Source organism: Schistocerca cancellata, chromosome 11, assembly GCF_023864275.1.
Source record: "Schistocerca cancellata isolate TAMUIC-IGC-003103 chromosome 11, iqSchCanc2.1, whole genome shotgun sequence".
Taxonomy (NCBI): domain Eukaryota; kingdom Metazoa; phylum Arthropoda; class Insecta; order Orthoptera; family Acrididae; genus Schistocerca; species Schistocerca cancellata.
The window spans coordinates 106,746,962-106,773,989 of record NC_064636.1 but is presented as its reverse complement, the minus strand read 5'-3'; the positions used below and the strand labels follow the sequence as shown (position 1 = coordinate 106,773,989).

The 27,028-nt window shown below is 43.5% G+C and overlaps 1 protein-coding gene across 4 annotated transcripts in view; it reads left to right on the top strand.

Annotated features, from left to right (window-relative positions):
* Window positions 1–27,028, top strand: part of LOC126108564 (zinc finger protein 93-like) — a 73,227-nt gene that overhangs the window by 14,407 nt on the left and 31,792 nt on the right. For all 4 annotated transcript variants that reach the window (XM_049913849.1, XM_049913851.1, XM_049913850.1 and 1 more), the window contains one exon: window positions 1,103–1,165. In XM_049913849.1, the coding sequence (XP_049769806.1) occupies window positions 1,103–1,165 (63 nt within the window). The remainder of the gene's footprint in view (window positions 1–1,102; window positions 1,166–27,028) is intronic.

Sequence of the window (27,028 nt, the reverse complement as noted above, 5' to 3'; positions counted from 1 at the left end):
CGGGTGTCAGGGCTTGTAGCAATTGTAAACGGTAAGGCTTCTGCTTTAGCCTTTTCTGTAAGATTTTCCAAACCGTTGGCTGTGGTACGTTTAGCTCCCTGCTTGCTTTATTCGTCTACTTCCGCGGGCTACGCGTGAAACTTGTCCGCACGTGTTCAACCGTTTCTTTGCTCACTGCAGGCCGACCCATTGATTTCCCCTTCCAGAGGCATCCAGATGCTTTAAACTGTGCATACCATCGCCGAATGGAGTTAGCAGTTGGTGGATCTTTGTTGAACTTCGTCCTGAAGTGTCGTTGCGCTGTTATGACTGACTGATGTGAGTGCATTTCAAGCACGACATACCCTTTCTCGGCTCCTGTCGCCATTTTGTCTCACTGCGCTTTCGAGCGCTCTGGCGGTAGAAACTTGAAGTGTGGTTTCAGCCGAACAAAACTTTGAGTTTTTCTACGTATCTGTAGTGTGTCGTGACCATATGTCAATGAATGGAGCTACAGTGAATTTATGAAATCGCTTCAATCATTTGTAATAGCCCTGTATATTTCATTGTTGTTGAATTGAACTAATATTAAACCATATTTTGCTCATACATGTTTACCTTGGTTACATAAAGACAGCTATTCTTTACCTGTGTACAAAGCACACAGCGCACCCACTTGTGTTATGAAAAACAGCACACTTGTTCAAGGGTTAAGGTTATGACTGTGCCTTTCCATTTCATATGAGTGATGTTGATTTAGTATTTAAAATTCTGGTTGTATTCTTCGATTTGACTGCAATACTATTATTTACATGTAAAGATCATGAAATTGAAAAATATGTTTGAAAATACTGGCATAGATAGAAGGCTGGACTGCAAGACCTTTATAAATTTTTATGTATGTTGTCATTAATCATTCATATAAATTTTTGTTTGTTCATTGAAATACACCTTAGGGACTTTGTCACTGTGAATTTCTATCTCAGGGAAGTGCACTGGTCAGAATTGGTGATTAATTCTTAAGTACCATATTTTGACTTAAAATAAGTTGCAGCTTTATCAAATATGTGGAAGTCATGACTGCTTGAATATACTCATTACATTTATTTTACTGTTACCACAGATCCAAGTCTACCCAACCAGTGTTAATTTAAAAGAAGATTGGGAGGAGACGGCGAATCAAGAGGTAATTCTAGAATTTATGTGACTATGGAATTGAGCTCTGTTACAGTATGACTGAGTTGTGGTGAATGTGATTGGATGGATAACCAATGTGTGTGTCTAGAATGAGATTTTCACTCTGCAGTGGAGTGTGTGCTAATATAAAACTTCCTGGCAGATTAAAACTGTGTGCTGGACCAAGACTCAAACTTGGGACCTTTGCCTTTTGCAGACAAGTACTCTACCATCTGAGCTACCCAAGCCCAAATCATGCCCCGTCCTCACACTTGCCCATGAAAGGCAAAGAGGTCCCAAGTTTGAGTCTCGGTCCAGCACACAGTTTTAATCTGCCAGGAAGTTTCAATGAGTGTGTCTCCTCACATTAGCACCTAGATTTTTGGTGCAGAAAATATAAACAAGACACTCACAATAACAAAGTAAGCTCTTAGTGGAAAATGAGGAATAGGGGGCAAAATACAGTATGGATTTAAGTGTTGTCTTTGAGCTGGTGAAATAGTTTTAGCATATAGATTTATATTCATAAAATTCCATATATATCTGTATAAAAACACAAGTAAAAATACTGAGATACCATGTTGATATTCATACAAAGCAGTGCGTGAAAACTGGTGCTGTGTCCAGGACTCGAGACAGGCTGCTGTCATCACCAGTTGCCTTAATGATTTCGGCCATCCAAGCATGCCTCCTTTAATGTGTCAGACCTTTGTGTATCCAATGCTTAAGGGGACTCTCCATAAAAATCAAAAATCTTTGTTCAACTCATCATTGGGCCCCAGGTAATGTTTTACTTGAAGCAGTTGTTGTTACATTGATTAATTTCGAAGTATTAACTTTGTTAGATCCTTAGTGAAGTGTTTGTAATGAACTGAAAGCAGTGTATGAAACACATTTTGGGTCTGGAAAACTGTTTTTATTCAACAGCAGTACAGATGTACACTTGTGTGGAATAAGGGCAGAAGGAAAGAGAATAGAGTTGTAATGTGTGTAAGAAATGAAACAACATGATCTCAATGGGAACAAACCTCTCAAAGCCTATTGCCATTAAGCGCTTTATATTTGTTAATATATTTTTATTGCCATTGTGCTCTGAATAATTGTTGGGAACACACAACTATGCAGCTATGGCAACTTTAATTTTCATAAGATCTTTCCATAGACACTGGCTTTTTGTCACTTCTTCATTAGGAAAGAGAGCATTTGTTTTGCTTACCTATAATAATGGTGGCTCCTTTGTTCCCATCCACATCAATCATTCAGTCGTAGTATATAGTATTATTTATATTTATTTACGGAGCAAGGTAACAACTCACTGAATAGTAGAAGCACTGAATCATTGAAAGGCACATAGAGAAGACTGAGAACTTTGGTAACTTTCAAACAAGTCCATTTTCAGAACTACACAGTATGCCCCCTGCCTCTTCCACACCACACACACCAGTATAACTACATCATAATGGTTGACTGCATTGAGTCAGCGCTAGAGTGAACAGAGCAAACAAAGTTTCATTGAGTCTGTGGTTGTGGTATATATTTTTATTCTTGCTGAGGAACTGTTTGGTTTGAGAAAGAGCCATCAAATAACTACACAAAATCATTCTACAAGGTTTTGACAACAGCTAGATAGGTCTTTAGTTCTGTATGTATTTCCTGCAACTCTTCTTACAGTCTGAAATAACCTTTGCCTTTTTCTAATCACATGTCACAAACCATGATTCCATAAACTAACAGTTATGTTCTGGCACTGTAGGTCCCCTTACAACTGGCTGGGTCAGTCAGCTCATAACTGGGATGAAGACAACAGCTTACCACATCCAGTAGAGTATTGCAGTGTTCCAAATAATCTCCAGGTGGATAAGAGCTCTAGCTTTAATTTAGTTTTACATTTACTATTTCCAACATTTCAGGACATGAAATCCCACTCAATGAGAAAAGCAGCTGACATAACCTTGGGTCTGTAATTGTCTGCCAATTAACTGCTTATTTGCTTTGTAAAAGGGCTTTTAATGGTTCCTGAATATAGTTCACTCATGGCCTTTACAGGAGTACCCTATTGTTTTTCACTGAATAACACAGTACATAATATATGTAGTTGAGATCATCACAAAATCAATGAATGATCTGATTTGAGCCTTAAGCTCAGCTCCAGAGGAGGAGAGGTATAGTCAGTCATTCTCTGTTGATTAAGAGCTGTTGGACAATTACCCAGGTGACTATCAAAATTATTTAGGGGTGTATAGTGAAAGATTTTATACATTATTGGGTACCATCATGTACCACCACCTTCAATTGCATGGTTCAAATGTCATTTTCATCATCATTAACAGGAGATTTATCTACATGTACAGAAACATCTATGTTGGAATAACTTGCGCTTGGCAGCTCTTGATCTGTGGCAAATGAAAGCAAATGTTAGTACCACAATACCGCTACGTAAACATCATTGAGAGGTTCACAGAATGGAGAATATTCCTCCTTCATACTCATTTGAGCATCCTGTGTTCAGGCATAGCATGCTCAAGCATGAATGCTTGTAGTGAGAGGATGGTGATCAAATAAGGCTCTCTGGGAAGGGGAGGATGGGGCAGCCAAATCCTCATGGCTGCTGCTCTGCAGTTGTGATTGTTATGGTAGCTCTGTTTCTCTGTAGGCTGATGTTGCTTCCAATGGGCTCTCACGAGCTGGTGGAATTACACTTGGATTGATTTTACACTCCTGGAAATGGAAAAAAGAACACATTGACACCGGTGTGTCAGACCCACCATACTTGCTCCGGACACTGCGAGAGGGCTGTACAAGCAATGATCACACGCACGGCACAGCGGACACACCAGGAACCGCGGTGTTGACCGTCGAATGGCGCTAGCTGCGCAGCATTTGTGCACCGCCGCCGTCAGTGTCAGCCAGTTTGCCGTGGCATACGGAGCTCCATCGCAGTCTTTAACACTGGTAGCATGCCGCGACAGCGTGGACGTGAACCGTATGTGCAGTTGACGGACTTTGAGCGAGGGCGTATAGTGGGCATGCGGGAGGCCGAGTGGACGTACCGCCGAATCGCTCAACACGTGGGGCGTGAGGTCTCCACAGTACATCGATGTTGTCGCCAGTGGTCAGCGGAAGGTGCACGTGCCCGTCGACCTGGGACCGGACCGCAGCGACGCACGGATGCACGCCAAGACCGTAGGATCCTACGCAGTGCCGTAGGGGACCGCACCGCCACTTCCCAGCAAATTAGGGACACTGTTGCTCCTGGGGTATCGGCGAGGACCATTCACAACCGTCTCCATGAAGCTGGGCTACGGTCCCGCACACCGTTAGGCCGTCTTCCGCTCACGCCCCAACATCGTGCAGCCCGCCTCCAGTGGTGTCGCGACAGGCGTGAATGGAGGGACGAATGGAGACGTGTCGTCTTCAGCGATGAGAGTCGCTTCTGCCTTGGTGCCAATGATGGTCGTATGCGTGTTTGGCGCCGTGCAGGTGAGCGCCACAATCAGGACTGCATACGACCGAGGCACACAGGGCCAACACCCGGCATCATGGTGTGGGGATCTCCTACACTGGCCGTACACCACTGGTGATCGTCGAGGGGACACTGAATAGTGCACGGTACATCCAAACCGTCATCGAACCCATCGTTCTACCATTCCTAGATCGGCAAGGGAACTTGCTGTTCCAACAGGACAATGCACGTCCGCATGTATCCCATGCCACCCAACGTGCTCTAGAAGGTGTAAGTCAACTACCCTGGCCAGCAAGATCTCTGGATCTGTCCCCCATTGAGCATGTTTGGGACTGGATGAAGCGTCGTCTCACGCGGTCTGCACGTCCAGCACGAACGCTGGTCCAACTGAGGCGCCAGGTGGAAATGGCATGGCAAGCCGTTCCACAGGACTACATCCAGCATCTCTACGATCGTCTCCATGGGAGAATAGCAGCCTGCATTGCTGCGAAAGGTGGATATACACTGTACTAGTGCCGACATTGTGCATGCTCTGTTGCCTGTGTCTATGTGCCTGTGGTTCTGTCAGTGTGATCATGTGATGTATCTGACCCCAGGAATGTGTCAATAAAGTTTCCCCTTCCTGGGACAATGAATTCACGGTGTTCTTATTTCAATTTCCAGGAGTGTATTATGCTGTAGACATATACCAGCAAAAAAAATGCTACTATTGGAGCACAAAAAGTACAAGTATGTTCCTGTTCATTTAAAGGACTCTGAGCGAAAAGTAGAACACCAGCTTCCTCATTCTACCTTTCTCACAATGTTTAAAAATTGGCACAAAAACTTTGGCACGCAAAAATAATCACACTCTTTTTAATATACAACTCACCTCTAACTCCTGCTAGCTTCCCTAACTGTAACTCACTCTCACTCACTAGTCCATTGTGATAAGTTGCACATACCCATCCTTTCTCACTCACTCACTCATTCTGCCCAACTCACTGTCATTAGATGATAGTTTGGTGTCTATTCTTTTGGTCATGTCCTAAAGAACAGAACCCGGAATCTCTCCTGCTTACTGGGCAGTTACGTTAACCACTGTGCTATCCAGACAAGTGTTTATCACAATTGCACAGACTATCTTGTTACACCTCTCAGCTGACCCACATTGCCACCTAGTGCCACCTATCTGCAGTTCCCGTTCGTTTCTTCTATGCATGCTTTTTTGAGATTACCACAGGAGACATGCCAGAAAGAACAGACACCACATGTTCATATAATTAATTCTATTCATCTTGATGGGCAGTGAATCCACCACTTGCAACATGGATGAACAACAATGTTCGACCACCTGTGGGAATCTCAAAAGTAGTGAGCATGGAGGACACGGGTGAGAACTGTGGGTAGGCGGTGCTAGGTGGGAATGTAGGCCTGGCGAGAGGCATGCTGATATAGTCTACACAATCGCGATAAACACTTTGTGTGGATGCCACATTGATTAACATAACTGCCTAGTAAGCAAGAGATCCTGGGTTTGAATCTCGGTCTGGCACACATTTTTGCTCAGTGCCACAGATTCTGCAATGTCCCAATGCAGTTGGCAGTAGTAATTCCTTCTCATTCCTTTCCTGTCCTCCACCCCCCTCCACCTTCAATGTACGTAACATTGTCATTATCTATTTGTGTTAGCACACTGGACTCACATTCGGGAGGATGACGGTTCAATCCCGCCTCCGGCCATCCTGATTTAGGTTTTCCGTGATTTCCCTAAATCCTTTCAGGCAAATGCCGGGATGGTTCCTTTGAAAGGGCATGGCCGATTTCCTTCCCCGTGCTTCCCTAACTCGAGCTTGCGCTCCATCTCTACTGACCTCGTTGTCGACAGGACATTAAACACTAGTCTCCTCCTCCTCATTATCTATTTGCGTCTCCCTGTCATTGCCTCCTGTGTAACAGCCACAGTCCCTCTTTTCTGTACTACTACTACTACTACTACTACTACTACTACTACAACTACAACTACAACAATAATCTGTTCTCACTGACACTATCTGCCTCGTGCTCTCTGTTACTGCTAATATCTCAGTCCTTCCTTACTGCTGCTGTCTCTTCTTACTGTCACTCTCACCAGCCAGAGTGGCCAAGTGGTTCTAGGCCCTATAGTCTGGAACCGCATGACCGCTACGGTCGCAGGTTCGAATCCTGCCTCTGGCATGGATGTGTGTGATGTCCTTAGGTTAGTTAGGTTTAAGTAGTTATAAGTTGAAGGGGACTGATGACCTCAGAATTTAAGTCCCATAGTGCTCAGAGCCATGTGAACTGTCGCTCTCTCTTTCTTTCTCATTGCCATTTACTCTCTCTCTCTCTCTCTAATTACCACAGGCTCTCACCCATTTCCACCATCTCTTTATCTATTCCTTCCCCCTGGCACCATATTCTTCACCCTTTTCCTAGCACTGTTCTCTCACTGTCAGCTTGTTCCACTACCCTGTGTCACTGTCTTTGTCTTACACTGCCACTGTTTCAGTTTCAGTCACTCTTTCTGTGACACAACCAATGTCTTCTTCCTTCCAGTATTTACTACTTTTCCATCTATTTGCCACTGCCACTGTCTTTTTCTCTCTCAGCATAAAAAAGTATGAATATGTTCACACACCAAAATTTTTAAAATAGTGAGGAAGGTACAGTCTTTTAAAAAACAGGAACATATTTTCATTTTTATACTCTGATGGGAGCAATATTCCACCGGTTCCTTTTTTTTCCTGCTGCAACAGGGAATGTAACTCATATGAAACATATTGGTCAGTAAAATTTAGACAGTTTACTTACGTGAAATTGAAATAATACAAAAATAATTTTACATTTCACACTAAAGTTTAAATGTGTGTTTTGTGTGTACAAGTAACATAACTAGAAACTTATATATCTTTGAAATGGATAAAGATATGAAGCTAAGTTTGAAGGCTGTTTGAGATGGAGATCTTAGGAATATGGCTTATACTGTAAAAATTACAGCCATTTTCTTTGCATAGCTGTCTTGGAATCTGTTACTGAGTTTTTGGGGTATTTCTTGATAACAGATAAAGATTTTTGAAAATGGGTAGATGGCTATTCCAGGTAAATGCATAGAGAGTATACTGTTAAAATTTGAGCAATTTACTGCAGTTATTTATTATCTAAATTTCGCCTTATATGAGATTTTATGTTTAGAAGTATGGTAACTTTGAACTTCTGCGTGTTGCAAACAGATAAAGGTATCAAGAAAATTTTAGAGGTTGTTCGAGATTAAGATCTTTTGGGACTAGATCATAAAAATTGGGGAAAGAGTATAGTGCAAAGTCTCTTTATGTGCTCTAATAACATTTTACCTTTATGTCCATTTCACGAGATGTGTGTGGGAGGAACTGATACGTTTTCTGTCTTCGTGGAATGTACACTCTCGGGCTTTCAACGGGAAACCTCTCTGTAGTGCACATTACTTCTCTTGTAGCATCCGCCACTGGAGATTGAGCATCTACGTAGAGCTCTCCCTAAAGGACCCCATCACGAAGTGAATGCACCACTGTTCTTTGGATCTTCTGTATTTCTTATGTTAATAAAACTGGGTAACAACTCCAGATTAATGAGCAGTAATCAGTCAGGTAATTAGTTGGTAAATCACTTCTCTCTTGATGAATTACATTCCTTAAGGTTCTTCCAGTGAATCTCAGCCTGGCTCTGATTTTTGTATTTATTTTTTGTGGTGATTCCACTGAAGGTTTTTTCTGGATTTTTACTCCAATGTATTAACGGTGTAATCAAATAGTGATGGCTCTCTGTTACTTTTATTTACATTTATGGTCAACTGCCAGTCCCTGCACCATTCTTCAGTCCTCTGCAGGTCTGCCTATAATTTTTGACAGTTGTATGGCACTGAAGATTTTCTGTATATTACAGCATTGTTGATGGGTAGCCCTAATAGAGCTTCTGATGTTTTCCATCATGTTATTAATATAAATCAGTGGCAGGCATTGCAGCTTTCCCATATATAATGGCATTATTGATGGATAGCCTGGTAGAGCTTCTGATGTTTTCCAGCATATTATTAACACTTTGCCATCCGCATGTCTCATACAAAGTGATTCGCTTGGTGCCAGCAATGCTAATTCAGATTACTTGGCTTGTTGCTGGCACTTGACATTATCAGGAGATTATAAATTGTTAAGTCACTAATCTCTTCATTAGTTCTTAACCCTATTCCCCTTCTTTCTTGAAATTTCGAAGTATACATATGTAAATAAATAAAAAATTTGTTTTCGCAACCAACGGTTGCCTCATCAGGAAAGAGGGAAGGAGAGGGAAAGACAGAAGGATTTGGGTTTTAAGGGAGAGGGTAAGGAGTCATTCCAATCCCGGGAGCGGAAAGACCTACCTTAGGGGGAAAAAAGGACAGGTATACACTCGCGCGCGCACACACACACATATCCATCCGCATATACACAGACACAAGCAGACATTTGTTCCCATAAGGATAGCGAGATAAAACCATTTTCTAAGTTCGGGTTCTGTAACATCGACAAAGTTGGTAATTTTTTTTATCCAGTTTTCTTCTGCTGCACTTTCGACTTTAGTACTGGGTGGTTTTGTTGCTAACAGATTCAAATAGATCGTTCCCAATATTTAATACATCGATATCCTCAATGCTCTTTGGGAAATATGTTTGGACCTGGAGATCCACTGTCTTCTGCATCTGATTAATCCGAATCAGTTAGCAACCATAGCATTCACTGAATTGTTCTTGGACATATTTCACTATGTTCCGACGATTCTGCTTCACTTTCATTTTTTTCGATATCCAGTGTCTTCTACCCAACTGGCCAAGTTCTCCAAAACATCAGACAAGGTATCCGCACATTCATCGTAAGTAATCATATCATCTCTTTAGTCTGCCATGATGAATAAGCACAAGTATTTATAAAAACAAAAGACTTGTTGATGTGTGCAACTTACTTTCACCTAAACAAAATACCAACAGAATGCAAAGGATACTAAAATGCTGTTGCTGACCACTGAGCGATACCATGCACACGACACCACTGTGGTGTCGCTGGATGGCAGTGTGTTAATGTAGATCAGTGACAGTCAAGACCTTGTTCGCCTCGATAGCTGAGTGGTCAGCACGATGGAATGCTGCGCCAAGGGGCCAGGGTTCAATTCCCGGCTGGTTTAACATTTTTAAATGTTCGGATAATAAGTTGCCGTCTCTTTAATCTCAGAATAGATTATCAATGCAGCTAGCCGCTATTTTTGTGTAATGTCTTGTCTGTATAGATGTGTATCTGTTGTCTTTAAGATCCATTCACCTTCACACCTAAGTCTATACAGTAAAATAAGGCCCTCCCAGTTCTTGGCTGATCCGTGATAAGACAGGTGAAAAATTAAACCAATGGAGGAGTATTAGTATTATCTCTATTTTTCATTTGCTCTCTCTCTTTATCTCCTTTATCTATGTATAGTTTTTAATATAATATTTCATTACATGATATAGGATTCAGCCAAATAAAATCTTTGGTGGAGTCCTTCATCGTGGTAATCAGCGGCTGGCTTGCTGTAAGAGATCTTTACATTTATTATTACTGTTAAACCGGCAGTCAGTTGGGAGAATCAATCGTTTGGACAATTTGTTCCTTTTACGAAAGATTGCGAATTCCAGATGTGTACGAAGCCTTTTTGGACGATTTAACACAAACTCAGTGATTGCACGCTCTCTTCGACACAGCTGAAACTTCCCCACTAATTACAGTGCCAATGTGATCAACAAATGATTCAGAAAAAACTCATTCGTTCATTCACTCCAGAACAAAAAAGTCACAAACCTTATTTATGGAGGAAATCATGTATTAAATCCATCTCCATTACATGTCCAGATCTCCGGTGATTCCACGCCTTAATTATTTTCCTTTTACAATCTCTTTCTCTTCAAAACAGACCGCTAGCGGCACAAATGTTGATTGCCTCGCTTTTGCGAGAAGAAAAGCAGAATATGTTTCTCTCAGAAACACATCAGTCCCTCAACAGATACTCCAGAAGCTGTCCTAGTTACCACTCTAACAACCATGGAGAATGCATATATGCATCTCTGTTATTTCAAAGAATAAACACACTGTAAAATACTTTGGCGTCGACGAACAGTCGCTGCATATATTACGAGAAAATCAGATCAGATCACTTTTCCAAAGTGAATGAATATGGATGGTTTGATTGAAAATGATTAATTGGTGTGTGGTAGAGGGTATTTTTGCTGTGGGGACATTACACTGGGTTGGGGAATTTTCTCCACTCAGGAACTAACTGGGTGTAGTGTTGTACTCGTCCTCATCAGCATTTTGTGTGGTCATCATCATCATCATCTCATTCACCGGGATGGTGACAGGAAGGGCATCCGGCCACCCTGTCAATTAATTTTGCCAAATCAGTTGATGACCTGTGGAAGTGCAGGATACAGGCACAAGGAAAAAGAGAGAGAGAGAGAGAGAGAGAGAGTCAAGACCTTATTATAACACTCCCTTGGGGTACTCCAGATCATCTTGACTTCCATCAAGAATGTCACACTGAGATATCTCTACCAACAAATCCTGAATATAGTTTCAAACCTGGGCTGATGCTCAGTAAGCTCATGTTTTCTTCATTAAACAACAGTGCAAAATTGTGTTAAATATTTATAATTATATGCATTTGTCAGATGACCCAAGTGGAAAACAGAATTGATCAGTACCATTTTCTAGTCATTTGGAAACCTTCATGGGTACAGAAACCTGTCATAAGTAGTGGTTAGAATAGGAGCATGTTCTTCCACGTAATCATGTGAAGCTGTACAGGTATTTCATCTGGTCCAGGTGCCTTTTCTCCATTAGGCAAGTGATCAGAGAATAGAAAATCTACAAAAAGCGCTCATCTCAATATCTGTCTTACGACTTAAGGTATTGACATGATTATCTCGGCTATAATGTTCCACTGTTAAACAGTTACTTTCTGTGCCAGTATGCTCACTGAAGGTGATTTCAATTCTCCTTCTGGTACTGGCTTGTAGATTCCAGCCTCAGCAGTCGGCAGTCGGAATGGATACATGAACCAGGCATCTACTATGGAGGTTCATACACAGCAATGTTCACTGAACAGGCATTAAGGAGACACTGTTGGTAGCCTCTTGGTTCATCCGGGCTTAACAATTGCACATCTATTCAGCTGTACACATCTTTGCAGTCATTGTTCACCCTGTGTCATCTATGGCCCATGGAGCACCACAGTTTACTTGGTTCTGGTACTGGACAGTGCCATTTAGCCATTCATGATGTACTTTAACAATGGTGCCACAAGGTTTAGAAACTTAACTGTTTCAGAAATGCTTCCATTCATGGTCCTAAATCAGGGATCATGTGCATTTGGAATTCAGGTCAATCTCTCCATTTGTGCATTGCAACAATGAGTGCACTGTTTTTTTTTTTTTTTTTTTTTTTTTTTTTTTTTTTTTTTTTCCACCAACACTTTTTATATACCCCCTACTGCTAGTGCCTTCCATATCTTAGTTTACAAAAAGAAATTTTGAAATGTTTAAATGCCAACATACCATATATTGCAGTTACAGTGTAATCTGTCAGTACAGAACTATTGGTTCGCTGTCATAACTAAAGTAATTTTTAATGTTAAAACCTAATGTCACAGTTTGGGGAAACCTGTTTGGTAAAAGTAAAAAGTGCCCTCTATTTGTAAGCATTGTACATATGTACTAAGATGTTATTTTTTTAACATAAGTACTAATGGTGACTATGCTTTTTAATAATAAGACAATTTTAAAGAAATAACATATGAATAATCTTTTTTGAGTGGACCATGAACTGAAATAATTTACACTGATTAAATTTTTTTAAGAAACTAGAAAATATAATTGAAACTTATGTATATTCTTTTCAAAAATGTGTGTTTCCTCTTCTTTATATTGATTGGTGGTGGAGAGGACTTCCCTACGCTAGAACGTATACAGCGCCACGCCCAGTTCTCTTCCGTCGCACCCTATTCACCTTGCCGCCAGTAGGGTGAGGGCTGTTCCGCTGCAGCTGGTTGTTACAGGAGTGAGCTGTTGCATTCAAGAGTAAGCCTAAAACATGTCCTTAAAAACCTCATAACTCCTGTGCATAAAATCACTTTGCTCATTAAGTAGTAGGTCCGGGTTTTTCGTTTGATGAGCATATATTTCAATCTCTGCGACATGTGGAGAGAGACTTTTTGGAGCTTTATGTAGCACCTCCATTTGTTCATTTATGTTGCTCACTTCATGTTTACTATCCTTCACATGTGCTCCAAATGCTGTCCGATTGCTATGACTACAATGTTCCCTTTATCGAATTTCAAAATTCTGCCCTATGTAATAACTGACACATTTGGTCCATTTCATCTTGTATACTCCAGAATTGTTGTATTTCATTTGTTTTATCATGGCTGGTTTATGTCTTAGTCTATGAGCCATTTGCCCTTCATGCTGGAGTGTCACAGCTATGTATTTTGGAAAGCATTTAGCAATTCTTTCTGACACACACCCTTTCTATGTCAGGGTGACAAACTTCTTCTTAATTTTAGTTTTCGTAGAATCATTACTGATAACTGCAGATTTGTTTTTAATCTTGTTAATAAAATAAAATAAATAAATAAACATACGAATAACATCTTGTGTCCTGTACCCATTAGCTGCTGCTACTTGCTTAATAATGCATAGTTATATCTGCAATTTATCTTGCTGTAGTGGCAATCTCAGGGCTCTGTTGTACATTGCATGAAAGTATGCTCTTTTATGCTGTGCTTGGTGGTATGACGTCACTTCTATAATGTTGTCAGAACATTTGAATGTTGACTACACTATTTTATTAATCAAAGGATAAAAGAAGTAGTAGAGGAAATGACTAAACTTTTAAATGAGCAGCATCCAAAAATTCAATTCACACTAGAAATGGAGAACAATTGGGCAATTAACTATTTAGATTTGACCGTCAGAAAGGAGTGAGGTAGGCATGTTTTCGGCGTCTCTAGAAAAGACACATTCAGGCAACATTATAGAAGTGACTTGGCACCGCCTGGCACAGCATAAAATAGTGTACTTTCATGCCATGTGCAACAGTGCCCTGAAGATTGCCACTAAAGGAAGATAAGTTGCGTAAAGAACTAGGCATTATTAAGCAAGTACCAGCAGCTAATGGGTACAGGACACAAGATGTTACTCATATGTTTAACAAGATAAAAAACAAATCTGCAGGTATCAGTAATGATTCTAGGAAAATTAAAGTTAAGAGGAAGTTTGTCACCGTGACATACAAAGGGCGTGTGTCAGAAAGAAGTGCTAAATGCTTTCCAAAAAACATAGCTGTGGTATTCCAGAATGTAGGAGAAATGGCACATAGACTAAGACATAAACCAGCAATGACAAAACAAATGAAATACAACAATTCTGGAGTATACAAGATGAAATGTGCTGAATGTGACAGTTATTGTATAGGGCAGACAGGGCATAATTTTGAAATCCGATACTGGGAACATTGCTTTCATAGCAATCGGACAGCATTTGGAGCACATGTGAAGGATAGTAAACATGAAGTGAGCAACATAAATGAACAAATGGAGGTGCTACATAAAGCTCCAAAAAATCTCTATCTCAAAGTGCTCGAAGAGATTGAAATATTTGCTCATCAAATGAAAAACCCAGACTTACTACTTAGTGAGCAAAGTGATGTTATGCACAGGAGCTATTATGAGATTTTTAAAGATATATTTTAGGCTTACTCCTGAATGCAACAGCACACTCCAGTAACAACCAGCTGCAGCGGAACGGCCCTCACCCTACTGGTGGCAAGGTGGATTGGGCACGGTGGAAGAGGACTTGGCGTAGGGAAATATTCTCCACCACCAATCAATACCAAGAAGAGGAAACACACATTTTCAAAAAGACTACATATATGTTTTAAATATATTTTTAAGTTTCCTTAAAAAATTTTAATTAGCGTAAATTATTTCAGTTCATGGTCCACTAAAAAAAGATTATTCGTATGTTATTTCTTTAAAATTGTCTTATTATTAAAAACTATAGTTGTCATTAATATGTACGGTAGAAAATAACATCTTAGTACATATGCAGAATTCTTACAGATAGAGGGCACTTTTTACTTTTACCAATCAGGTTTCTCCAAACTGTGTTATAAGGTTTTAACATTAAAAATTACTTTAGTTATGACAGCGAACCAATAGTTCTGTACTGACAGGTTACTCTGTTACTGCAATATATGATATGTTGGCATTTAAACATTCCAAATTTTCTTTTTGTATACTAAGATACTTCTATCAGTAACTATATCTCCCTTGTTAATTATATTTGTAACTGTATCTAACAGATCTGAAGATGGGCAGCTAGCCTAAAACTAGTCATTGAAAATAAAAAATAGTAATCAAAGACTGAAATGCCAAATCTTGTATTTTTTAAAACCATTAAATCCTTATAGGTTTCCACAGCAAAGTTAAATACTTAAGATCATAGCAAAATGCAGTTAATATTGTGTGAAAATCAGTAAGATGTGTTAATTTCCTTGTTAGATCAGCTAGTGTGAAAGCAGAACCAAAATTCCAAGTTCTGACTACATTAATATTGAAGTTCATCAGCGATGCTGCTTCACTTTCTTTCTCAGTGGTCAGCATGAAATGGAATTTATTTATTTTTATTTATTTATTTATTTATCTCTTGTTCCGGTGATCCATGTTGTGACAGTATTGCAGGATATGGAACGTGTCAATTTTACAAGCTTTTGGCCAGAATTTATGGTAATACATAAAACAAAACAAAAAACAGTAAACAGTAACTTAGGTCCCACTACAAAAATAAATTTTAGAAAGAGATAAAAATTACAAAATAATAAGTGTTACAGAGAAATAAATATTGCAAAATATATGTTTACAATAAAAATATTCGGTATTACAAATACAAATTTGGGCATACATTTGCAATTTACAATACAAGAGATGTTAAACACTGTAGTTCAGGAACTCTTCTAATGTATAAAATGATCCTTGCAATAGGAACTGCCTTAAGGTTTTTTTTAAACAGGAGATCATCATCTACCAAACACTTAATTCTTGAAGGGAGGGCATTAAAAATCTTACAGCCACTGAAATGGACTCCTTTCTGCACCATACTTAGATTTGGCTGTTCATAGTGGATATCATGTTTCCTTCTAGTATTGTGACTATGATATGCACTATTCAGCTTAAAGATGGATTTTTCTTTCCTTATGAAGCACATCAATGCGGATATATATTGCGCAGTGGATGTAAGTATTTCAAGCTTCTTAAAAAGATTCCTGCATGTGGCTCTAGGATGGACTCCACACGTGGTCCTTATGGCTCTTTTTTGTACACACAGTACTTTTTTAGCCAGTGGCTGATTTCCCCAAAATATAATTCCAAATGCCATAATTGCATGAAAGTAACCATAATACGCTGACTTCATGGTTTCCATATTTATATAAGAAGAAACAATGCGCAATGCATATGTTGCTGAACTTAGTCTTTTGCACAGATCCACGATGTGCTTGGACCAATTCAGTTTGCTATCAATATGCAAGCCCAGGGAATTTTGAGGAATGTACCCTGGTTATTGTCTGCTCACCTACCTTGACAAATATTTCCTCATCTTTGGATGTTTTGTGGAACTGAATGTAGTTTGTTTTACAGTAATTTAAAATAAGACCATTATTGTTGAACCAGTTCACCGTTTCATTTAAAACCTTATTTGCAGTTACCTCAAGCTTATCTTCCGAATTATCAATAAGTAGTGTAGTGTCATCCACAAAAATGGTGAATCTACAATATTCCGTAGAGAGAGGAAGATCATTTATAAATATAATAAAAAGTAGGGGGCCCAGAACTGAGCCCTGCGGCACTCCACATGTAATGGTACCCCATTCTGAAGATATTTTGACACCATCTTGACTATCTACTACAGGTTTTTGTTTTCTGCTTGACAGATATGAGTTGAGCCATTTCCCTGCTGCACCACTTACACCGAGATGTGCAGCTTTTTGTAAAAGAATTTGGTGATTTACAGAGTCAAATGCTTTTGTTAGGTCACAAAATATGCCAATCACTTTCAGTTTTTTGTTGATAGATTCCAAGAGTTTGCCAGTAAATGCAAATATTGCATCTTCTGTTGACAAACCTTTCTGAAATCCAAACTGACTTTTGCTGAAGCTATTCTGTTCACTGAGATGCTTAACTATCCTGGCATGCGTTAGTTTCTCCAAAACTTTTGAAAAGCTTGTCAGTAGTGATATTGGCCTATAGTTAGCAGTATCTGTCTTATCCCCCTTCTTATACAGCAGTTTTACAACTGCATACTTAAGCCTCTCAGGAACTATTCCTTGCTTAAGTGACGCATCAAAAATGTGGCAAAGGACTTTACTTACATGGCTGGAGCAGTATTTTAATAATTTGTTAGAAATGTTGTCAATTCCAGCAGAGTTTTTACTTTTGAGGGATTTAATAACTCTTTCAATTTCTTGAACAGTGACTGTTTTTACCTTCATGTGTTGCACTAAACCAGGTACTGTAGCTTTCAAAAGATTGATGGCTTGCTTCATGGACCCTTGTAAACCTATTTTTTCTGTTACTGTTAAAAAATTGTAGTTGAATGTGTATGCAACTGTTTTTGGATCACTAACAAGATTACCCTCACTTTTGATTTGGATATTTTCACTACAAACTGCATTTTTCCCCATTTCCTCCTTACAAATTTCCAGATAGTTTTTACTTTATTGCTCGAGTTGTCAATTTCTGCCTTCAAGCACATGTTCTTTGCTGCTTGAATTGTCTTATTCAGAACTTTATTGTAGATTTTATAGTGTGTAATCCTACTGTTATCATTTGAACTCCTGGCTGCAGCATATAGTTCTCTTCTTGTTTTACAAGAGATTTTGATGCCTTTAGTAATCCAAGGCTTGTTTCCAGATTTGAACAGGTTTTCTCTCACTGATTTTTTAGAAAATGCTTCTTCAAAAAGGCTTGTAACTTCATTGATAAATATATTAAATTTTGAATTAACATCAACTGTAGCATATACAGGAGACCAGTCCACAAGCCGTAATTGGTGATTAAAGGTTTCAGTGGTGTGTCTGTTTATATTCCTAAATGTTTTCCAAATGAAATTTTCTTTTCTTTGTACATTCATTTGGTTTAGAGTGAGGAATTGCCCTTCATGATCAGAGAGCCCATTTATAATATTTTTCATGGTTAAATTATTGCAAATATCCTTATCTACAAATACACTCCTGGAAATTGAAATAAGAACACCGTGAATTCATTGTCCCAGGAAGGGGAAACTTTATTGACACATTCCTGGGGTCAGATACATCACATGATCACACTGACAGAACCACAGGCACATAGACACAGGCAACAGAGCATGCACAATGTCGGCACTAGTACAGTGTATATCCACCTTTCGCAGCAATGCAGGCTGCTATTCTCCCATGGAGACGATCGTAGAGATGCTGGATGTAGTCCTGTGCAACGGCTTGCCATGCCATTTCCACCTGGCGCCTCAGTTGGACCAGCGTTCGTGCTGGACGTGCAGACCGCGTGAGACGACGCTTCATCCAGTCCCAAACATGCTCGATGGGGGACAGATCCGGAGATCTTGCTGGCCAGGGTAGTTGACTTACACCTTCTAGAGCACGTTGGGTGGCACGGGATACATACGCACGTGCATTGTCCTGTTGGAACAGCAAGTTCCCTTGCCGGACTAGGAATGGTAAAACGATGGGTTCGATGACGGTTTGGATGTACCGTGCACTATTCAGTGTCCCCTCGACGATCACCAGTGGTGTACGGCCAGTGTAGGAGATCGCTCCCCACACCATGATGCCGGGTGTTGGCCCTGTGTGCCTCGGTCGTATGCAGTCCTGATTGTGGCGCTCACCTGCACGGCGCCAAACACGCATACGACCATCATTGGCACCAAGGCAGAAGCGACTCTCATCGCTGAAGACGACACGTCTCCATTCGTCCCTCCATTCACGCCTGTCGCGACACCACTGGAGGCGGGCTGCACGATGTTGGGGCGTGAGCGGAAGACGGCCTAACGGTGTGCGGGACCGTAGCCCAGCTTCATGGAGACGGTTGCGAATGGTCCTCGCCGATACCCCAGGAGCAACAGTGTCCCTAATTTGCTGGGAAGTGGCGGTGCGGTCCCCTACGGCACTGCGTAGGATCCTACGGTCTTGGCGTGCATCCGTGCGTCGCTGTGGTCCGGTCCCAGGTCGACGGGCACGTGCACCTTCCGCCGACCACTGGCGACAACATCGATGTACTGTGGAGACCTCACGCCCCACGTGTTGAGCGATTCGGCGGTACGTCCACTCGGCCTCCCGCATGCCCACTATACGCCCTCGCTCAAAGTCCGTCAACTGCACATACGGTTCACGTCCACGCTGTCGCGGCATGCTACCAGTTTTAAAGACTGCGATGGAGCTCCGTATGCCACGGCAAACTGGCTGACACTGACGGCGGCGGTGCACAAATGCTGCGCAGCTAGCGCCATTCGACGGCCAACACCGCAGTTCCTGGTGTGTCCGCTGTGCCGTGCGTGTGATCATTGCTTGTACAGCCCTCTCGCAGTGTCCGGAGCAAGTATGGTGGGTCTGACACACCGGTGTCAATGTGTTCTTTTTTCCATTTCCAGGAGAGTACATTATCTATTGAAGTGCTAGAGCTGGCAGTTACTCTAGTTGGAGTGTCCACCACTGGTACTAAATTGTAACAGTACATTAAATGTTCAAAATCTGTCTTGTTTCTATGTTCTGGTAAAAGGTCCATATTTAAGTCACCCATAACAATGATAGATTTAGTTTTACTACATAGGTGGGGCCAGAAGTGATTCAGTTTTTAGTTTTCCTACATAGGTGGGCCAGAAGTGATTCAGTTTGTCTTAGAAATACATTTAGATTTCCAGCATGTGCCCTGTAAATAGCCAGAACAATAACAGTTGCACTATCTGCTGTTAACTCAATGCCACAAACCTCAAAATGTTGTTCATCACAGTATTTGCTTAAATCTAGGGATTTATACACTATATTATTTTTTATAAATATTGCAACACCACCTTTTTCCATAACAGATCTACAGTAATGAGTAGCTAAACTAAAGTTCTCAATCTGTATCATGTGGATCCCATTCATAACGTGATGTTCTGAGAAACACAGTATATCAGGCTCACTTTCACACTCGTCTTTTAAATTTATTAGCAACTGGTCTATTTTATTCTTGAGGCTACACATATTTTGGTGGAATAAAGACAAAGTTTGATTTTTCTCACCTCTGCATTTGCGTGATGTTTGCTAGGAGTGGCTTTTTTCAGTACATTAGTTGATAGTAGTGCTTGGGATGTGGAAAACTCATATTGAACACACGAGAGAGATGCTTCACGCAACTTTGAATCCTCATTTCTCATGTTACTCACCATAAAAAACGCTGAGTTTGTTTTCTGTTGCGTGTAGGACAGGCAATAGTTACCGCTGTATGTGTTGTTTTAGCTGTTGGTTCCGCCACTGACGATTCTGCTGCTTTTGAGGATGCTTCTTTTTCTTTTGCTGGGACTGGTCCCATACCGGTACATGGAATTTTTCTGTTCGCTCTCTCTCTGTTCGCAATGACTTCTTTTATCATTTTACATACAAAGTTTTTTCCTCCATAATTTAGATGCATTCCGTGTTTGGTATGCTGGCATCTGTCCAATTTGCCTATATCAAGGACGCTACATTTTCCAAACAAAGAACATATCTGTTTTATTTTAATGTTAGTTTTACGAATTTCTTTATTTACACACGAGTGATACATTAGATCATATCTGTGTGGTAATGTTGCAACTATCGTATTTTTTTGTTTACTGCGTTCCAGGAATTTCTTTAGTTCAGTGAGACAGTTATTTGCTTCATTTTTCGCAACATCATTTGCACCCGCTATACACACGACATAGTCATTTTTTCCCGACATTTTGTCTTGTAAATCAACACAAATAATGTTTTTTGCTGTTGCTCCTGGCTTCACAAAACCTGTTGCATCGTATTTCGTGTTTTCTTTGAATAGTCTCGTCATTTTTCTGCCGTGACTGTCCATTAAAAATAATACATTACTTTCGTCTTTGCACTGTTGTACGTTTTGATTGATAGTGTCTTTCTCATTTCTACGTGCAATAGATGTCCCATTATTATGTACAATAGATGGCATGCTCAATTTCGCACCTTCATTGTTTCCGTTAATGCTGAACTCAGAGCCTGTATCACCATTCTGATTACAAAGTTTGTTCAAAAGTTCATGTTCTCTTACCGATGTTAGGCCTAAATCCTCCTCTTCACTCACGGAAAGAACTTGAAATTTGTTTTTAACTGCCAACTGCTTGGTGCTTTTACTCCCTGGTGATGCTTTCGTATTCACACCTCTGTTTTTATGTGGTATATTTGACCACTCGTTAGAGTTTTTTTGCGGAAGAGAACTGGCCGTTTGTTTGACTAATGACTCACTTATTTCTTTTCGAAGTTCTGACATCTCACTACTTAATACACCGACGATTTGCTGAAGGCTAGAAACACACTCATTTAACTTAATAATTTCGTCCTTACAATTCACACACACTGTACTTTTACCGATATTATTTTCGTTTTTCGCGGGAACACTACTCACTTGTACACACAACATCTCCGCCATCTTGTCGTGTCACTCATGCAAAGTTAATACCACAGTTGCAAACATATACAACTTGAAAGCAGCATGATAATGTCCAAAACATCGTAGAATTCACAAAATTCTCTTGCCTGTAAAATTGTAAAATTTGAAAGATCACGGATGGATTACTGCCCAGAGACTAAGTTCTGCTCCTACAGAAAGCTGTCCAGACTCACCACCAATTATCCACTGGCACAGACAATGCAAAGTAGACAAACCATCAAAGATCATGGGGTACAAGAACGCCACCTATTTGAAACCTTGAGAATGGCACCACAGTGTCACATTCACAACCTCCAACAAAATTACATTAAAATTACCATCATTGAGGGTATATTGGTTTTCTGAAAACTAAACATCTTGAAATAAGCACCTCCCCACTCTTGTCAATTTCCAAAATTATTGGAATGTTTTATAACATTTTAACACATATATTACACTAAACACGAATAAAGACATGATATGGTGCCATCGTGCACAGTTTTTAACATCGGGAAATAGAAGGTAATGTTTTCATACATATGAATCCCCTCTGCGGGTTCGGGGGTTAGAATAGGCCCGCGGTATTCCTGCCTGTCGTAAGAGGCGACTAAAAGGAGTCTCACATGTTTCGGCCTTATGTGATGGTCCCCTCTCGGGTTTGACCTCCATCTTTCTAAATTATTCCGAAGAGTGAGCCAATTGGGGAAGGGCGCCTTACATGGTGCACTGTATCCGTCGTGCAATTAGACCTTTAGCCGTCTTTCTCGTCGTTGCAATGGTGTCCCGCTCGTTTTCGATCTCTTGGGCGATTACCACACTGCACTCTGCAGTGTTTCTTTTAACTGCGACGACGACCTTGGCCATTTTGCACCTAAGATCCAGCACGGTAGCCAGTCCGTTGTGGTGGGGCCGCCATGTACCCTCTTGGTTGTAGCACCCTGACAACACAGGGATCGCTCTACTGATGCCTGCGCCGTTAACTCCCCACGTATGCCAAGGAGTAGATGCCCATCGCCCTGGGGCATCGGGACTCCCGGCAATGGCCATCCTGCCAGGTGGCCTTTGCTGTGGCTGGGTGGCGCCCGTGGGGAGGGCCCTTGGTCGGAGTAGGTGGCATCAGGGCGGATGACCCGCAATGAAGCGTGGTACATCATCTATCGCTGGTGGGCCTCCACCAGCAGTCTCTAAGCGATCGAGGTCTAACCTCAACGGGAAGAAATTGGATCAGAGATCGTTTCCCTCCCTAGCTACTCCATGGGAGGAACGTCTTGCTAAAGAAGGCAGTGGAGAATATTCACCCCGGTACCTCGTGTGCACGCGGGTTGATGGAGAATCGTTCATGTCGACCAAGCCCCAGTTTTTTGTGGAGCATTTAGAGGACAAGTTCGGGGAGGTGGAGGGCTTGTCCAAGATGCGCTCTGGTTCTGTGCTCATCAAAACGGCATCCTCTGCCCAGTCACGGAGGTTGCTCAATTGTGACAAGTTGGGGGATGTTTCCGTTAGCATCACGCCGCATAAGAGTCTGAACATGGTCCAGGGTATTATATTCCACCGGGATCTTCTTCTGCAGTCCGACGATGAATTACGCGCCAACCTCGAACGACGAGGTGTTCACTTCGTCCGGCGCGTCCATCGGGGTCCGAGGGATAATCAGGTCGCCACCGGTGCCTTCATCTTGGCCTTTGAGGGTGATGTCTTACTCGAAAAGGTTAAGGTGATGGTTTACCGTTGTGATGTGAAACCATATGTCCCTCCTCCGATGCGGTGTTTTAAATGCTGAAAGTTCTGGCACATGTCATCTCGCTGTACTTCCAGCATCACGTGTCGGGATTGCGGACGTCCTTCGCATCCTGATACTCCATGTGCTCCGCCTCCCATCTGTGTTAACTGTGGAGAACACCATTCCCCCTGCTCACCGGACTGTCGGATCTTCCAGAAGGAAAGGAAGATAATGGAATATAAGACTCTGGACCGCCTAACCTACACCGAGGCCAGGCGCAAATATGAGCGGCTCCATCCCGTGCCCATGACGTCTACCTATGCCACTGCTGCAACACGAGTTCGCTCTCAGCTCTGCCAGAATTCACCGGCCCCCTTGGTTGCGGGGGGCACTTCACTCCCTGTTGCTCCTGCTCCATCTCTTTCAGGAGCAACACCACCCCAACCACCGGGGACATCTGTTCCCCCTTCACAGCCGGAGAAGCGTGAGCCTTCTTCGGCTCCTCTCGCCCGGAAGGGGTCCCTTGGGGCCCTCCCATCCCAGGCTTTGCCCAGTGCCAAAGCGGACGCCCGCAAGTTTGTCAAACAACCACCAGTCGCTGGTCGTAGGGCGTCACGGTCGTCTTCAGTCCCTGAGACTGACCCAGTGAGGCCCTCCCAGCCAGACCCACCTAAGGCACAGCGCGCAAAGCAGTTGAAGAAAAAGGCTCCCAAGCATCCTGAAATTGCGGTGGCACCTGTCCCTCTGCAACCTTCTCCCGCTGCATCCAAAGATGAGGTGGAGATTCTGGCGTCTGCTGAGGACATGGATCTCGCCAGTCCCTCGGATGCAATGGATGGCTGTTGTCCAGGTGGTGACTCAGTGGCAGCAGGGGCCCCGGAGGCGTAATCTGCCTCCCCAGTCCCTTCACGCCTTTCCCATCCATGGCTAATACCATCCTCCAGTGGAACTGCAGCGGTTTCTCCCACCATCTAGCTGAGCTCCGCCAACTTATCAGCCGTCATCCTTTCCTTTGCATTGCTCTGCAGGAAACTTGGTTTCCAGCAATGCGAACCCCCGCCCTCCGTGGCTATCGGGGTTATTTTAAGAACCGGGCAGCTTATGAAAGGGTGTCTGGTGGCGTCTGCATCTATGTCCTTAACTCTCTTCACAGCGAGTTTGTACCTCTACAAACAGCTTTAGAGGCTGTCGCTGTTCGGGTGTGGACGCCACAGGCTATCACCGTCTGCAGTATATACCTTCCACCTGATGGTGCTGTCACACAGCATGTCCTGGCTGCTCTGATAGCCGAACTGCCGCCACCTTTTTTGCTGCTGGGCGATTTCAATGCCCACAACCCTCTATGGGGTGGGACTGTCTCCGATGTTCGCGGTCGGGCCGTGGAGCATGTGTTGGCTCAGCTCGACCTTAGCCTCTTGAACACCGGTGCTCCCACGCATTTCAGTGTGGTCCATGGCTCGTTCTCGGCCATCGATCTCTCTATTTGCAGCCCTGGCCTTGTCCCATCCCTCCACTGGCGAGTGCACCCTGACCTGTGTGGTAGTGACCATTTTCCCATCTATTTGTCACTGCCCCAGTGTCATTCTTCTGGGCTCTTGCCCCGCTGGGCTCCCCACAGGGCTGACTGGCCAGCTTTTACTTCCGCTGCAACCATTGAGTCTCCCCCACAGGGTGACATTGACGAGGTGGTTCGTGTTTTAACCACGTCCATCATTTCAGCGGCCGAGGCTTCCATCCCCCGTTCTTCTGGCCTCCCTCGGAGGAAGGCTGTCCCCTGGTGGTCGCCGGAGATTGCTGAGGCTATTCGCGACCGTAGGCGGGCTCTCCAGCGTCATAGGCGGCACCCGTCTCTGGAGACCCTCATCGCCTTTAAGAGGCTCCGTGCCTTCACCCGCCGTCTTATTGCACGGCATAAGCAGGAGTGCTGGGAGCGGTATGTTTCCTCCTTGGGCTCCCGTGTTTCCCCCTCGCTCGTGTGGTCCCGGATACGGCGGATTTATGGACACCAGACCCCTACGGGTGTCCCTGGGATCTCTTTGGACGGCGCTGTGTGCACGGACGCTGCCGCCATTGCTGAACACCTTGCTGCGCACTTCGCTACGAGCTCTGCGACTGCAACTTATCCCCCCGCCTTTCGCTCTCTCAAGGAGCGGGCCGAGCAGACGCCATTATCGTTCCACACGCGTCGTTCTGAAACTTACAATGCTCCTTTCAGCGAGAGGGAATTCCTCGCTGCCCTCGCCGATTGCCCTGATACAGCACCAGGACCGGACTGCATCCACGCACAGATGCTGAAGCATCTCTCCAGGGACTGCCAGAGACACATTCTCGCGATATTTAATCGCATTTGGAGCGAAGGCGTGTTCCCGTCGCAATGGCGAGAGGGTGTTATTGTCCCCATCTTGAAGCCCGGTGCGGACCCACTGGCGGTGGACAGCTATCGTCCCATTACCCTCACCAACGTTTTGTGCAAATTGCTCGAACGTATGGTGGGGCGGCGTTTGTGTTGGGTCCTTGAGTCGCGCGGTCTCCTCGCTCCATCCCAGGGTGGCTTCCGTCGGGGCCGGTCTGCAGTGGACAATTTGGTGCGGCTGTAATCTGCTGTCCGTACGGCCTTTGCCCGACGCCAGCATCTCGTTGCTGTGTTTTTCGATCTGCGGAAGGCGTATGACACCACATGGAGGCATCACATCCTCGCCACATTGCATGAGTGTGGTCTTCGTGGTCGGCTCCCGGCTTTTCTTCAAAGCTTTTTATTGCGCCGCTCTTTCCGGGTGCAAGTCGGTGCCACCTCTAGTTCCTCTTACATACAGGAAAATGGGGTCCCGCAGGGCTCGGTGTTGAGCGTCTCCTTATTTTTAGTGGCCATTAATGGTCTGGCTGCAGCAGTGGGGTCGTCGGTGTCTCCTTCTTTGTGTGCCGACGACTTCTGCATCTCATTTAGTTCCACGACTACGGGAGTCGCCGAACGCAGGCTGCAAGTCGCCGTTCGCAAGGCAGCATCATGGGCTCTGACTCACGGTTTTCAGTTCTCTGCACCCAAGACTCGAGTTATGCACTTCTGCAGGCGTCGGACGGTCCACCCTCGTCCTGAACTTTACCTCGACGGCCACCTGCTTGAAGTGGTGGACACTTGCCGCTTCTTGGGACTCGTGTTTGATGCCCGACTCACATGGGTTCCTCATGTTACTCAGCTGAAGCAAAAATGCTGGCGGCACCTCAACGCCCTCCGCTGCCTTAGCCACACGTCTTGGGGTGCAGATCGCTGCACGCTGCTGTGGTTGTACAGGGCCCTTGTGCAGTCCCGGCTTGATTATGGGAGCCTGGCCTATGGGTCTGCGTCCCCCTCAGTGTTGAAGTTGTTAGACCCCATACACCACTGTGGGGTTCGGCTTGCAACTGGCGCTTTTCGCACCAGCCCCGTGGATAGTCTACTGGTGGAGGCCGGGGTTCCCCCACTGCAGATTCGCCGCCATCGTCTGCTCGCCGACTATGCTGTCCACGTACATTGCTCGCCAGACCATCCCAATCGTCGCCTGCTTTTCCCTGCCATGGTCCTCCATCTGCCCGAACGGCGACCTAGGTCTGGGCTTTCCGTCGCTGTCCGTGTCCGGTCCCTGCTGTCAGAACTGGGGTCATTCCCTCTTCTGCCTCCCTTCCGGGTCCGTACACCTATGCCTCCCTGGTGTTTGTCCCGGCCGTCCGTCCGTCTGGATTTGGCACAGGGACCTAAGGACTCGGTTCCGCCTGTGGCCCTCCGTCGCCGTTTTCTTGCGCTCCTCGAATCATTTCCGGGCTGTGAGCCTGTCTACACTGATGGTTCCCTGGTTGATGGTCGCACTGCCTACGCTTTTGCTCACGCTGCCCATGTTGAGCAACGCTCCTTGCCGGTTGGCTGCAGTATTTTTACTGCAGAGCTGGTGGCCATCTTGCGCGCT